Raw genomic sequence first — 15,488 nt, 5'->3', positions numbered from 1 at the left:
ATTTATTTGATTGGCGTTTTAGGTCGTATTCAAGACTACTGTATACGATTGTCACCAGCTAGGGTTATGAGTTATGCAATTCCGGTACTGCCCTTAAGAAAGTACACCATATTAGCAGGTGTCTCACAAAAGTGTAGCTTTAACAAATCGAGAGCGGGCGGGATTTGAACACGTGACTTCGGTGACGATACCTCGGGGATACCTTGGGGAACGGGTATTAACGTTCTCTATCCAATAACTTTTTTTCGGAAACAGTCCGCAACGGGTAGACAGGGTTTAGGCGGACGTGTGCGTGATACGCTCAAAAGCCAGGTATGCAACATTGGCATATTTGTTCGGCGGTAGGTGCGTCTTGGTTGAATAACGGCTACGTTTCTGATAATGCGTCAGTTTATTGTCCATTGGACAAGTAGGTTAGTATACATGGTGCGATAGACTGGTTTACGTCATTCGAAGGGCAGTGCGTCAGTGAGGACATGCATATATACCCATTCACCAGTGCGCTCACGGTAGTCAATGGTGCCTGCCTCGCTACGTTTATACAGAGTTTAGCATTTCTTCATTTACCAGGTCATGTGTGGACCTGTTTGAACTCAATCGACATGTGGCATTATAGAAGACATCTAGGTGAAGCATTATTAACACGCTGTTTTTGTTCTCATGCACAGCCAATGTAGCCATTTTACTGCTAGTTTTAGCGTTATATATAGTGGGTTAACCTTGATATTTCAACCTTACCGTGTCACCCACCCGACTGAGAATGAAACATTTCTTTTCACAACAATCCATCCTAGTCAAGATCCGACTATTCTCTTCTGGCGAAATATCTAGATCATTACCACGTATTACACATTATGTCATAAGGAAAAGAGACTTGCATAAATGATTATGGCTTAACGCCACATTGGCAATATTTCAGCCATGTCATGGAAAACGAAATAAGGAATATTTAAGCACGACATCCTGCCACATCGTCCAAAAATGTCACCGATACAAATGTAGGATTTGGGGTGTCGTGCACGTTCAAACCATAATGTCTTCTTTAAAGTGAGCGCCTCGGGAGAACAAGACAAGAAGTGCTGCCCATCCACACTAGGGTACACCAGCGGTTAGACTACTTTGTCCAGTTCCATTTCTGGAACAGAATACCAGGAGACTCAGATCACATGCTTTTTGTGACAGATGTCACAAGTTTACCATCGCTGTACAATTGAGAATGTATATGTACACTAAGTAGGTGATTTGGGAGCTTACAGTAAAAGGTAAGAAAGCTGATGGCACTTAATCTGGCAGCCATTTCATATTTCTAATATGAGTTACTTCGATTAATCACTTAAGGGCTAATCACATAGAAAGTGTTCGACAGGTTTTGAAGAGGACCGTTGTCAGCATTTGAGAATACCTGATTGAAGATATGGCTTCGAGAACGTGTTACTCACTACTATAAATAACGACAAAAGCGACTTGTAGCATCAGCAAAATGATGTTTATTCTCACAGCTGAGTGACTGGGCCAGATCAGGACCAGCAGGGCTATCCAAAGGATATTAAATTACTCTGTAACAGCATGGGGAGAATATAATGCAACATGTTCCGTCATTGTGAATGAAATGGAAAGGCCAACAACAAATGAACTAATTATAATAAAGCGATGTCGATAAAAAGGTATGATAAAGAGTCTAAAAGTTATACTTTTTTAACATGCGAATCATTTTTTTTCACCAAGTATGAAATTACTCTTTGCTGATGAATCTGAAGAAATTTTATCATTTCCTGAGTTTAAATTAAAAACTTAGTGATGAATTTCTTAAAATGTTTGGTAAAATTATGAAAGATGAAATGGTATGAATGGTATTGTTTATATTACAAGATGAATCTTCATGCCTGGCAGGACAACTCTGAAGGTGATGTGAAAAATTTACATTGCATAAAACGACAACAAACTATAAATATCATCTTGTTGTGCTTTCAATTAGTAGCCTATTTTGCTGTATAAATTATACATAACACAGTAACAGGTCATACAAAACATCTATATAACAAAATCTGGGTCGTCATCATCACTCTCGTCTTCACTATCACTCAACCGTCTCCGTCGCTTCTTAGCCTTTTTCTTCAATGGCTGTCGGAAGGTGCTTTCATCATAATCATCGCTGTCTTCATCCCCGCTGCCACTGTAACGCCTACGCTTCTTCTTCGGCTTTTTCTTTTGTGATGATGATCGGGAGGCTGATGGGCGAATGCTGCGTGGTGTTGATTTCCTTTTGAAATGATGGTGTTTTGGGGTCCGTGAATGTGATGTATGTATCTGGAAGAAAACATCAAATCTCTAAATGAAATGGTATTCAAGATCACAGGGTAACATATCACAAATTGACCTCTCATCTGAAATTGGTAAGTATAATCACAATGATCTGTGGACCACCATTCAACTCACATTTTCCTTGTCCATTAGCTATTTCTACAACACTTTGTTTCACTCTCTACACCAAATGTTAAACTTTTTACTCATCAATATCTAATGCAGAGTTAGCCAATTCAGCGGACAGACGAGAGGCTGGTTGTCTGTAACGTACCACAGGTGTGACTGTCTCTCCGTCTGGCCCAGGTTTATCTGGCGTCCCGTCCCCATTAACCACCTGTCCCTCAGGCGCATCTCCCCCAGCAGGGGCAGACTTCTTGGGTGTGGGGCTCAGTCTGCTTTCCTCATCTTCATCGTCTTCATCGGGAGGGTCTATACTCAACATTAACTGCTTAAACTGAAAACCACCAAAGAAGAATTGACTTCAATTATCTGGTGTGACCTGTGTGTATTGCTGTGCAAACTAACCAAGATGGTACATTAAGGAAAACCTGTCATGTCTTAAGGAAAAAGTGAGAAACCTGCCCAAATGTATGACAACCAACCACATGCACAGCTTGATTACACATACGTTTATAACGGACAGCACAAATTTCTTGATGGTTCTCATGCACTGAATTTAGTCAAATAAGAAGGACAGCTTTCCATAACAAATGCTGGTTTTAAACTGGCTAAAATCAACACTTAAACTTTTGCCCTATTTTATATGTTCAAAACATAATTTCTACAAATCAGCGTTGAAAATACAGAACAGGTACACGTTAAAATCCGAAATGAAATTGTCTTGTCTTAAACTATACCTCTAAATAATCTTGTACAAGTTTCTGCCTGGCCTTAGCTTCACCCTCCTCCTCTTCCTCCTCAGGCTTGGCAGTGAGGACCTCCAGCACCGCCTCAGGTTCAAACCGAATGTTCACTTTACGTGTCAATGGTTTATCGTTTACTTTGGCACCTTCAGTGGGAGAGTATCGGTGAATTTTGCTAAAACGGAAAAAAGGAGGGGATTCATTTTTTTATCACGTATTTAGAATTACTTCATTAAAATTGTTAAGGCTATGAGCTTTATCAAGAGCAAATATGTGTTGTGTTACAAGTCTCAAGTGCCTCACTCATATTTCTATACATAATTGGTGCAGACACGTCTGTTTGAAGGATAAAGTCAATGAAAATGCCATGCTAACCTGTGCACAAAAGCTTATTAATGTAAATCATTATCAGACCCAACTTTTTGTTGAGAACTGGTTGTTAAACGTGAAGACTTAATCCAAATATATCAAGACCCCTTGTACCTGTCGGTAAATCCATACAAGTCCTTCAGGTGTTGTTTGAGTAGAAGCAACAACACACAGCCCTGGGCTATCTGCAGGATTTCCTGGAGAGGTTGGGTGTTTTCTGGTAAATTGGCTGCAGGGTCAAAAGGAAAATACAACATGTCAGGGATATATTACCAACATCAGACAATACTGTATCCAATTGCTTGTATAACAAAGAGCTATGCTACCGCCAAACTAACAATGGAAGATAACTATTGAATGGGGAAAATAGTCTCACCAGAGTTATTCCCCTTACATGAGCCAACCCACCACTTAATAGTAACTTTATTAACTCTCAGATCTTCATCCCCTTTTGAGCCCCTCTTGGTCACAACGAGATCCTTTTCATACTACTAACTAAATACAGGCCCACAGTACACAAAATTAACAATTCTCGTGATACCAGTTACATTTGCTGATCAGAACACAGATTTTGAACAAAAGGTAGAATTTACAGATTTTGAACAGGTAGTTAACATTAGTTGTGTCTTTAATTCATGATAATAGATGGGTTGTACTTACTTAATGCATACCTCCTTTAGATGAGGCACTTAGAAGGATGTGTTCATGAATAGTGAGAAATACTGACCTAATATTTTGTCTTCATCCTCGTCCTCATCACCATCCAGCAAATAGGAAGAGTTCCCCTGTACCCTCTGACCTTCCTCATCCACTGTCTCACTGTTACCATTCTCCTTTTTAGAAGGGTACAGAATCTGAGAGGAAAAGGCCATACATTAATCCATCTTGGAACTTCAAGCCAAGCCAAGCCATATAATGCAATGCTGCTGGAAAAAAATCTTGATCTGAAGTGACAAAACTCCATTAACACTGTCCTCTATGATGATGAAAGTAAAAATGTTATACACCTGAACTGATTTTCTTTATTTCAATTCCTTGTAAATCTCGTTGCTTCATGGTGATATAAGCTGCAAGCATCAGACACTGAAATAAAGGTATTTTAGGAGCCAAATGCTGATGTATTTATGTGTTGGCTCCTAGAAAAGCTTGAGAAGTCTCACTGAAGTACTTATACAAAATTAGCCACAATGGGTATCAAATGGATCATTCGCTCCCGAGATAAAACTCAATATTTCAATCCTAAGCATCATTCACAAAAAACCGAGCAAGCCAATTCAGAAAGCCTTGTGAAATTTTGTGCTGAACCAGTCTCCACTGTAAGGTTCTAATATTGCTTTGGAGTGAAGCCATAATCATTCATTCTTGAATCTTAGTAAACTTAATTTGATAACCATGTCATGCTTTCATTGTAAAGTTTCATCAAAGGACAGGCCTCCCAAACAGACTAGCTGCTTTCATCATGATGGAATGTTTTGATTTTTCGACTGGTAGGTCACATTGTTATGTCCAAAAATTGATTCTGTGCTACGGCTTTCTACAGCTAAAGGGCTAAACACATCCTCTAAAAAAAGAGAGGGCTGCTGGGTTTGTGTTGCACAGTCCATACCTCTTTGAAAGTCTGCATGAGGTTGGAGCCAGACACAGACACAATGACTTCTATCTGGTGGATGATAAACAGTGGTTCGTCCTGGGTCAGGTAAGGGAAGAAGGCCAGGTTGTCCACAACATAGATCAGCTCCTTCAGCGACACTTTCTGTAACACATGACACGGATACATGAACAGGTCAGAAAAGGACTCTGCAATGATACAAGCTATGAGTTGGAAACACTACTTTCATTCTCTTTTTAATGAGAAGATGATACTTTTTTTTCAAATTTAAACACAAAAATACACCATATACAAAAATCAGAAAATACAAAACTGAGTAGCACTTGACTTATCTAAATGCCCAAGGCCCCATACTTTTCTAACCCATACCCGTTTTTCAATTAACAGCATTACAAGGGGAAAGCCGTGGCTGGTATAAACTATCTGCCTAATGAGATATCATGCAAATGAGGCAGCACAGAGAATCCCACAATGCCAAGTTCACTTGTGAATTGCCCGTATCCTAACCAAGCAGTATGACAGATTGAAATACAACCTGACTGTTTTATGGAATATATTACATAATTAGATGATGTATATTGTCATCAGCAAAATGTTCCTTCAAACTCCCAAAATAAAAAAAAACCAAAGGCTCTATGAGTCACTTGGTTTAAAGACTTAAGAACACATCTGGAACATGCGATTTCCATCAATGAGGGTGAGGTTCCCATGTCAAGGAACACATTCTTGGTACTGAAAAGAGAATCTGGAGGACATAACTTACCGCAGAGTCGTCAAACAGATTGAGGAGTGTTTGGATGAAGCCCCTCCTTTGGGAGCGATTGGTCCTGAGCACTGTGTACAGGTAAGCGTTCAGACTCAGGCACGAGTCCTCCTCTCGAAATCCTCGGATAGGTTTTGGAAAGATCCGGAAACAACAAACGCTGTAATCTGAAAGACATCTTCATCCCAGCCAGGGCCTTCATCTAAAACAACACATATAGTATCATTTAAAATAGTTTGAAAGAGAAGCAGCTGTAGAGAGAGGGAGAAACATTATCTGAGATACATGTACTGTCAATAGCACACAGCAAACATCATTTTCACTGTTGCCATAACAAAAGGAATTCTGTTAGAGTTAATTGGCTGTTTGGTTTTGGCATTAACGGCTGTTGAAATCTGGTGTCCGCTAAGGGACTGCACACACAAGCACAATAATGCTTTTTTATACCATCTTCTTTGCAAATCACATGCCTTTCACTAACTTTGAAGATTACGAGACCACACATGGTCTATGTTCATTTCTAGCTCTTCAAACAGCTTTTCATGGTCAAAATTACCACGGACTTGTTGAACATCTCCAGCAAAAAAAATAGTTTTGTACATCAAAATTTATGTGCAGCACAGATAAATGTTCACTTGAATATTTGGTGGTGAAAATTTGCACATACATAAAATTTTGTTACTTTGATCAGTCTCCAAACTGGTGTTTGAGTGGATTCATTTGTTTTCTTTTATTTGTAAGAGAACATCAAATGACTTCAAAACATCACCTTGTCAGAAAATCGATGACCCTGTTCCCATGGCTTTTCAATGAGCAAAGAGACTAAGCGTATCTCACGATCTAAACTTCACAGGGATGGGTGCATGACTCTAAGAATATGGTAGCAGTTGGCAGTGAAACAAAAAATATCAATCTGTCAAAACGACAGGCCTTCTTACATTCAGATTTACCGAGCAATCCACTAATGGACCGACCCAAGCGATAAGGCCAATCCAACAACAGCCTCAGGTAGGTGATGATATAAGAAAGATGGGAAGCGATGCATTGCACAAAGTGTGAAAAATTACAGTGAACGCAAATAACCCTCCTGGTCAGTTATTAAGACAGCTACATGTCAAAACCAAGTACAAACTCAGTGCATTTATTCATATATTGGCCAACAGTTCAGTACATAGAAATTTTGCTCTGGGAGTAGCAAAAATGTTTGGTCACTTTTAGTAATCAACAGGACAATTGTTCTGCTGGCTTTATTCCGAACTTCTATCCCAAGAGCTTCATGGTATGTATGCTACTGAGCTTGAACAAGGCTACATTGTGACAATGCCCTTCAGCAATGAAACCTCATGTTAAAAACACTTCTAAGTTATTAACTTACATGGATAAAGCCAGGATACTTCTTCTCAATTTCCTGAAGCTGTTGATCAGCTTTAATCCTAATGGTTGCTTCTACATCTGTTCCCATACTCACTAGGTATGGCACACACTGAAATCAAGCACATTTACAAATTCTATACTTTTGTCACTCTAAGGAAGAATAACCAACATTCATAACATTTCTGGAAATGGAGACATGCAGAACAGTATTTACAATGTGAATTCTAGTGACTGGCTGGATTGAAGAAATGGTGTAAGGTACTATAGGATTATTTCATGTACACAACTGCGGTGAATTTATGGGCAAGGTTACTTTAGTGGCCATACTAAACCGCCAACCTTTGGCAGATCTCAAACTATCTCACACAGATTTTTCCACACACTCACTCTGTGGTAAAAATCTCTATCTCATGTGTGAGATAGTTTGTGAATGTATGTACATACCACACTGGTGGTAGGCAAGTGTTTTCACATGAATTTCATCTGAACAGCCTTATGAGAAATGCCGACAAGTTGGAGTACTCACCTGTACTGGATGCACCAGCCCCTGCCTCAGAATAAGATTTATCACATTGAGAGCTGCCAATCGAACCTGAGGATCGGGATGGAAGAATGCCTCTAGTGTCTGCTTCAGATAGATCTGCATGATTGTACTGGCCATTCTGAAAACAAATAGAAATGTCAATCAGAATTAAGGATATGTTCTGGAAGTTTTAAGTACTGTTAGTAAATCCTAACAAGATTTCACAACATAAAGGTACACCGGTCTGAATCCATATTAAATAAGCTTCTGGGTCAATGGTTACATGGCAATGGGAAATGGTGGGCCAATGGTGAAACAGTGGGACTGTGGTTAAATGGTGGGCCAGTGGGAGTGGGTCAATGGTGAAACAGTGGGACTGCAATATGACCCGTCATCAATGAATTGTGAATGACAACAAATCATCAATGATTACCAAAACTAGTGAGTTCTAGTGTCATAAATCTGCTGATACCAGGGTTACCCACTTACCCTGACTGAACATCTCCCATTTCTTTTAAGTCTTCCTTTTTGGCCACTTTCCTCCCTGTAATAACATCACATATAATTGCAATTAATCATTATTTGATTAGACTCAAACGCAAACCCATATTCATGAAAAATTATGTGGAGCAAACCATGCAACTGAAGAATTAATTCTAATAATTTAAGAATTATTGCCCTGCATGCAATAAACAAAGTGACAAATTATGGTAGGACACTATTCACTTGATTGGTGTTTCACGCCGTATTCAAAGAAAATTTCATTTGAACTATGGTGGCCAGCATTATGGTGAGAGGAAACCAGGTGGAAACCCACGGCCATCTGCAGGCTGCTGAGAGACCTTCCTCTGTATGGCCAGAGAGGAAGCCAGCATGAGCTGGACTTGAACTCATAGTGGCTGCACTGGCAGGAGGCTCCTGGGTAATTGTGCCGCGCTGGTGTGCTAACCCAGTCGGCCATGGAGGTCCCCTGAAAGGACACAAAGGCTATAGTCAAAATTCTTACATTCTGCATCAGCTTTGGCCATCCTTACTTCTTCTTCCACAAGATATGCTTGTAAGTTGTTCAAAACCTGAAATGCAAAAGGAAAAAACTTTCAAAAAGATGTTTTGTCCAATGTCACAAGTAATATACCAGACAACTAATCCAAAAGGGTTACTTAACATGTCCATTAATTTCTGTTCTGCATTAAATCTCTGTAAACAGAAACTTCAAGTCTATATGAGATGCTGATATGACAACACAGAATGTTAAGTGTGTTGCAGCTTTATTTTAATTCATGAAAAGCAAGTTCTTGGCAAACTTGTTTCTGCCAGGTTTCCAACACCCATAAACCCCACATAATCAACTGAGCGAAATATTCTTTATTATGGCATACACCTATCAATGAAAAAAATAATGCAAAAAGTTAAAAACCAACACTCTTGTGCTTGCTTCATTAACATTTGCACAATACATTTTACACGCACAGCAACAATTCCTCAGGCACTGGTGTACAAATGCACTTACTTCCATAACTCTGCGACAGACTAAGTTAAATGAAGTACACCCACAAACCATTTTTCACAGATACTCTTTGACCAGTACAAAAAAAGTTAATTTAACAAGAAGAGCTTTCCTCTAAAAAATCCATAACAAAAGTTTACCTGAATTTTGAGAAGGATTGGTGCATCTACATTCATGAGCAGTTCATCATACAACGTCTTCAAGGTCTTTCCCAACATGAATTCATAATGTCTAATACACAATAACCCTACAACACAAAAGAGAGTACCACAAATTAATAAATTACAGAGCGATCATGAGCCAAAGGCCAATCTTGATGTTGTTAAATACATTTTAGCTCCTTTTCTACTGAAGTTGATGAAAGTGAAAGACAGCACGTGACTAATGTTTATGTCCACTGAAACGCTACCATTCCAAGTATCCTAAACTGGCATTAAATATTTTTAGATTTTTTTTCCATCCAGTAAGCAAAAGTTTACTGAAACTTCGTCTTGACACAGCTTCAGCTGTCTAACGCCGAAGGTATTTTCTGTATAATTTATAAATTATAAATATAGTTTTCTCGGAAAATGGACATACTGGAAGTATATTTCTTCCACTGCACATACAACTGTTGATACAGTAGCCCCACTACATCATTTACAAGGAACTCCAGCGACCCTGTTTAAATAGCCTAGCTCCAGATGCAGGGCCGCAGTATTCCTGGTTCAGGTCACAGCCTCTGGAGGGGTTGTGCTGATGATTTTTACCCTATTAAATGTTTACAAAATTACTAGATTAATGCTCAATTCTGAAACAAATGGAAATAAATCTAATCACCACTGATGCTGATCTAGGCATTCAACTGTTGCTGGATTTTATGCTTCAATTTTGTAGCCATGATTTCTGAGATGAAAGCAGTGCTGACCTAATTATCAAGGATGTCAGAGAAATAATTTTACTGTATTTTGTAAACGAAAACAGAGAAAAACATCCCTTCTATGCCAGAAAGAGGAAGGAGAAAAATTTAACTTCTTCAGTTGTAATAAATTCAGAGAAAAAAAATTATATCATAAGACTTAATTAATCATTAGCGTTGAGATCCGGTTAGATGCCGTCTTCTCATTCTCATAAACCTTTGGCATCCCTAATGAATTTTGCACTGACTGATATTTGTTATTTAGAAACTGCTAGCAGAATTGTCAGGTTGTTCTAAATGTTATTCGGTGAAATCTCACTGAAATAATAAAGCATGATAAGTTTTAGGAAGTTTAAGTATCTTGCTTTTGATTGAAATATGTTTTAGCCAGGTGTTGTCTTTCACTTTGAGCATATATATTGTAACTATAGCATACAGTTTGTCTTAGAATTATGTCCACATCTAAACGAAGCGAATAATACAACAAAAAAAAAAAATACTTCCTTTAAAAACTACAAATGACGACACTTTTCTACAAAACATTAGTAAGCTTAGTTGCTTGAAACAACCCTAAGAACACGTGGTAAAGATGGTTTTGTGGCACAGGAGCATGTGTTATATTGTCTGACAAAAATATGAGCTTAGTGAAAGTCTGTTTTTGTTTATTATTATTAGCAAATTTATCAAATGAAAGAAATTTTGACATGATGGTTCAAACTTACCTAACCCATTCAAGGCTTTATGCTTAACCGCTTCGTCTTCATGAGACAAGAAATAAGTTAGCACTTCAAATACTTTTTCTCGGACACAGACCTGAAAACAGTGAAGGAGACACTGATAATACAACATCATTTCAAATATGCTTGAAATCATTTTAATCATTTGAACACCCCCCCCCCCAAAAAACAATCAGTTTTCCCGAACCCTTTTCTCTGGTAATAAGAAATTATTTTGCAACATGTACTGCTTTTTTTCTTTCAGAATTCTATTTCATCTCATGAAACTCCCCTCTACCCGTCCCCACACACAATATGTAAATGTAACCATGCTAAACATGGGTTGGGATGTTTTTAATCTTGAGAATCATACCTTGGTTTCTCCAACTTCTTTTGAGTCAAAATCGAAATGTTTACAGAGCAATCCAACAGTAAACAGAGATCTCAACAGAGTTGGCTTCATCTTAGGTGGGGAAGGTGTGTTTGGGTCTGACTTGTGATCAGCCAACACCTTAGAAAGAAAGCCTGTAAAAGATAGTACAATCAGTTGATAAAACAACTTGGTATGACATAACTATAAATAATGAAAGTACCATAAATTAATTTACCTGATTTGGTGGGAACAACTTATGTAATTTGCTCAGTTTTATTTGTTTGTTGCTTAATGCTATACTCAAGAATGTTTCATTTGTACAATTTACAGTCAGTTTTATGAATGTAGGAAACTGACTTGCTCAAAGGAAACCGATGACCTTTGGTAAATTACTGATAAACCTTTACACAGGTGACCTATAGATATGCACACCATAATGGTGAAGAGCAAGTGGTCATCAAAGAACGTTAGACTGTGCAAACGGCCAAGCAATTGTTGTTGACTGCGTATTGCATTGAGAGTCCTAAACCAAAGTCCTTTAATCCTTTTATCTTGGGACAAGGTGTGCTGCTGCATTGCTACATACAATTCAAGTGCTGTTATGGTAAATGAATGGATATTTCAACTATTTGGTACCTGTGCATGACAAATATAGCTTTTCTTACCAAAGAATTTCTGGAAACAATCTTTGACCAGTTTGTAGTTGTGAGTCACACAATTGACCACAGCACCTAAACAGCTGACACAGCTTTGTAGCACCTAAAACAATACCGTACAGAAAAAATTAGCTGATTGAATACAAGGACCACAGCATAGTTGACCTAGTGGTAAACTGCTGAACTAAAAATTAACCTTCTCAGATCAGAAACTTCTATCAATATAATGGTGAGTTACACATCATGATGGCCTTGCGACCACACATTTTAAAATATCTTGTTTCTAGTCTCCAGCACTTCATGACCACATATTTGTGTATACATAAAAACGACCCACACAGGACACACTAAACATGATGCTCCACACAGTTACTGTCTACATACCAAGATCTGATAAAGTCATTGTAGGGTACAAAGCAAAGGATGTCTTTTTCTTTCTTTAAGTATTGTAAGTCCTTACAATGAACATGTCAATCCCATTTTTGAAATGGAAGTTTCCAAGGTTTAAAATTGGTCTGATATGCTTCCATTTCTGATTGACCATATAAATGGCATTCGCCAAAAAGCATTGATGAACGATGTGGAAACAAGGCCGTCATGCTAATTTCCAATGGTTTATGTGATTTCTCTGTTGTAGCATGTTGCCTATGTGTAAGTCTCACCATCATGCCGTGTTTGAGGATCAGCTTCATCATGTCCTCCTCCAGAGTGGCAAGGAAAGACTCACTGGGGTGATCCATCAGGGGTACAACCAGCTCTAGGATGCGGGCCACACAGTGTAACACCAGGTAATCCCCCTGGGACTGAAACATAAAGAATACACAATGTTAACAACACCTAATCCAACTGAACACAGAAAGTACAGTGTAACATCAAGTAATCACCCTGAGACTGCAGCACAGAAAGCTCAGAGTGTTAACATCAGGTAATCCGACTAAAGAGTGCAGCACAGAAAGTACAATGTAACATCAGGTATTTCCCCATATGTAATCCTGTGGTACAAAAGAGGAATCACCACCGTTAAAAGAGCACCTTAAAATTCTCAGTGTGCCAAACTACAAACAGGTATGCTTAACTAGGACAGAGAAACAAGCTTATAAACACAAGAAAGGTGTAAACTTACACTACACTTGATGTCTAAGTAAGGTTGAAGCGTTGTGGCATGGTTGACCATCAGCTCAGGTTTGATTTTACTAAACAAGTGTAATGTTGACAAACAGGCTACAAGCCTATGGCTGCTGGTGGCTTTCCCCTCTGTTAATTCTGTGGACAGAGAAGAAAAGAGACATTTTAACCTCATGGAAATACGGCCCACACTAAAACCAACACAAACAGAGGGGTTTCTTCAGAATCATTCACAGAGATTAAGCTGTAACAAAACTTAGAGGCTGAAATGACCCCCACCATTTTAAGACAATCTGCCATTCTCAGAATTAGCCCACGTTAACATTGCCTACAGCAGTCAAACTAGGGTATGTATATGTAATATCAATCCAAATCGCCACTCAAGCAACTGTTTAAATATGAACTTGATTTGCTGAACATCATTTAAAGATATCTAGTTCTAAAATTCTTTGACGTCAAAAGATAAATGTTTTATGTTACGCTCATTTGTTGAAATATCAGCTTTTCTAGATGAAGTAATAAATGGCTAGTCTTACCAACTGTTTTCTCTTCTATCCTCAGTACATTTTCTACCAGACAGTCAACAATCTGTTTACAGGCTGTCAAGGCATTCCTGCTGACGGCAGCATCTTTACCCTCCTTCCCATCTTCAGTGCCCTTCAAAAGCTGCATGTACATGCAGAGGAAAAAAAAAAGGTATTTGTCAGCGATAAGTAATTCAAAATTCTGTGGTGGGCTTTTAAAATTCTAAAAATGAAACTAAACTTGGTTAAGAATGGTATGATACACAATATTCCAGGGTATGAAGTGCCAAAAAAACCCAACACAGAATCAATTAATGATTTGAAATTAAATACTTACATTGTCCAACAGCTGCTCAAAGTAATCAAGCCCAGTGTCTTTATTACAAGCTGCAACCTGTTAAAAACAAAAACCAGACGTAAGATTTTCGGAATTGATCATGTCTACATCCTTTTCCCCCTATAACCTCCACCATCACACATACAATGCAGCATTGAAGCTTCAAGCCATAAGTGTTCATTTATGGAGGAGACAAAATGACAGTAAACCCCTTTTCCCGTCATTCAGAACCAATGACAAGCAGTGGCAATAACCAAAGCTTTGACAACCTTGAGGAATGGAATGTACGAACACCACCCCACCTGTTGTTTTGGATACAAGCATGTAAGTGAAAATGCATCATTGTGACATGTACCAGAAGGGTGTAACTTTGTAAATGCGCAAAAAATTTAAGCGAAATCCATGTAGTACCTTAATGGGATAGCTTTGTAAGTACTGATACAAACACTGTCCCAAATTATGCATACTTAAGAAATAAAACGTAGTTTGCCATGCTCAAATCACGCAGATAATGCACATCAGACGGGAGTCCTTCATTGTTTAAGAACAAGAGGCTGCAGGCCTCCAGAGGTCTCAAACAGTGGATAACAGTGGGGTGGGTGGGGGAAATTACACCGAAAACAACCGATCCCTCGTTTTTGTTAATATGTCACAGTCTAGGGTGTGTTGTTACGATTTTGGGCAAGTCCATGCCAATGGAATGGGTGGGGAAAAAAAATCATCCAACCAAAGCGAGGCAGAGATATTGACCAATACATGCACATTTCCTGCTGGCACCTCTCCATGTCAGTTCAAGCTCATGACAGGTTCGCGACAACTACGACAACAGAGGCATGATGATTTTAAGTCAAACTAATAAAAAAACCTGTCAACTATTTATTTTGTGGAGAAACTTGTAGATTTGGTTGAAGCCTAAATGAAGGTGCTTCCTGAGATGGACTGCCTCTAGCTGTATGCAACTCCCCACTGGACTCATTCCAGAATAAATCCATCGCTTTTGGAGGGATTACCGGAAAGAGGACATCGAAAAAACTCATCGTTGCCATCTTGCTCTTATCCAGATATAGTACCTAGATGCTTGTTGTTTGATGCCACCTCTTTATATCTCCTACACATGATAAGTGCCTATTGGCTACACGATGTCCGTAATGGTAAATATTTCTCCTTTAAACTTAAGTGCCTGACCAATTATATGTAAATTCATTTTTCCTTTCTCGGAAAATGCGAGCTGCAAAAATTTTGAAGAATTTTGACCTTCTGACAGCACAACCAGGCCTCACTATTCTATAAGCGAAATGGATCCATACCAACGTACATAATGAGGAAGGCAACTGTGGGTAGATTGTCAATTTGAGCACATTTCGCTCACCATTGCTTTTGGTGTTGAAGTTTTGGAGGTAAATAAGAATCGAGTTTATATCATGGAAACATTTATGCAAATTTTACTGAAACAGGTGGATTACTTTGTGAGGAGTTGCATGGACAAAATGCTGTCTACAGAGGGAGAGATAGATTTCAGTATAGCCCCACTCCTACCCAGTTCCACG

The 15,488-nt window shown here is 38.7% G+C and overlaps 1 protein-coding gene across 1 annotated transcript in view; it reads right to left on the bottom strand.

The window, feature by feature from the left end:
* Positions 1 to 1,464: 1,464 nt before the first annotated feature.
* LOC135469844 (nipped-B-like protein B) overlaps positions 1,465 to 15,488 on the bottom strand; it is a 36,487-nt gene continuing 22,463 nt past the window's right edge. Inside the window, 20 exon segments of the mRNA XM_064748458.1 lie at positions 1,465 to 2,307; positions 2,576 to 2,758; positions 3,162 to 3,342; positions 3,651 to 3,765; positions 4,264 to 4,390; positions 5,143 to 5,289; positions 5,909 to 6,043; positions 6,045 to 6,110; positions 7,284 to 7,391; positions 7,809 to 7,944; positions 8,295 to 8,349; positions 8,812 to 8,878; positions 9,453 to 9,559; positions 10,933 to 11,023; positions 11,300 to 11,451; positions 11,965 to 12,058; positions 12,618 to 12,758; positions 13,079 to 13,218; positions 13,617 to 13,746; positions 13,942 to 13,998. Coding sequence (XP_064604528.1) covers positions 2,032 to 2,307; positions 2,576 to 2,758; positions 3,162 to 3,342; positions 3,651 to 3,765; positions 4,264 to 4,390; positions 5,143 to 5,289; positions 5,909 to 6,043; positions 6,045 to 6,110; positions 7,284 to 7,391; positions 7,809 to 7,944; positions 8,295 to 8,349; positions 8,812 to 8,878; positions 9,453 to 9,559; positions 10,933 to 11,023; positions 11,300 to 11,451; positions 11,965 to 12,058; positions 12,618 to 12,758; positions 13,079 to 13,218; positions 13,617 to 13,746; positions 13,942 to 13,998 — 2,508 coding nt within the window. The 3' untranslated portion in view covers positions 1,465 to 2,031.

The sequence above is a fragment of the Liolophura sinensis genome, chromosome 7 (genome assembly GCF_032854445.1).
Source record: "Liolophura sinensis isolate JHLJ2023 chromosome 7, CUHK_Ljap_v2, whole genome shotgun sequence".
In the NCBI taxonomy this organism is placed as follows: domain Eukaryota; kingdom Metazoa; phylum Mollusca; class Polyplacophora; order Chitonida; family Chitonidae; genus Liolophura; species Liolophura sinensis.
The sequence above is the reverse complement of the archived record's forward strand: the minus strand, read 5'-3'. Positions and strand labels throughout refer to the sequence as shown.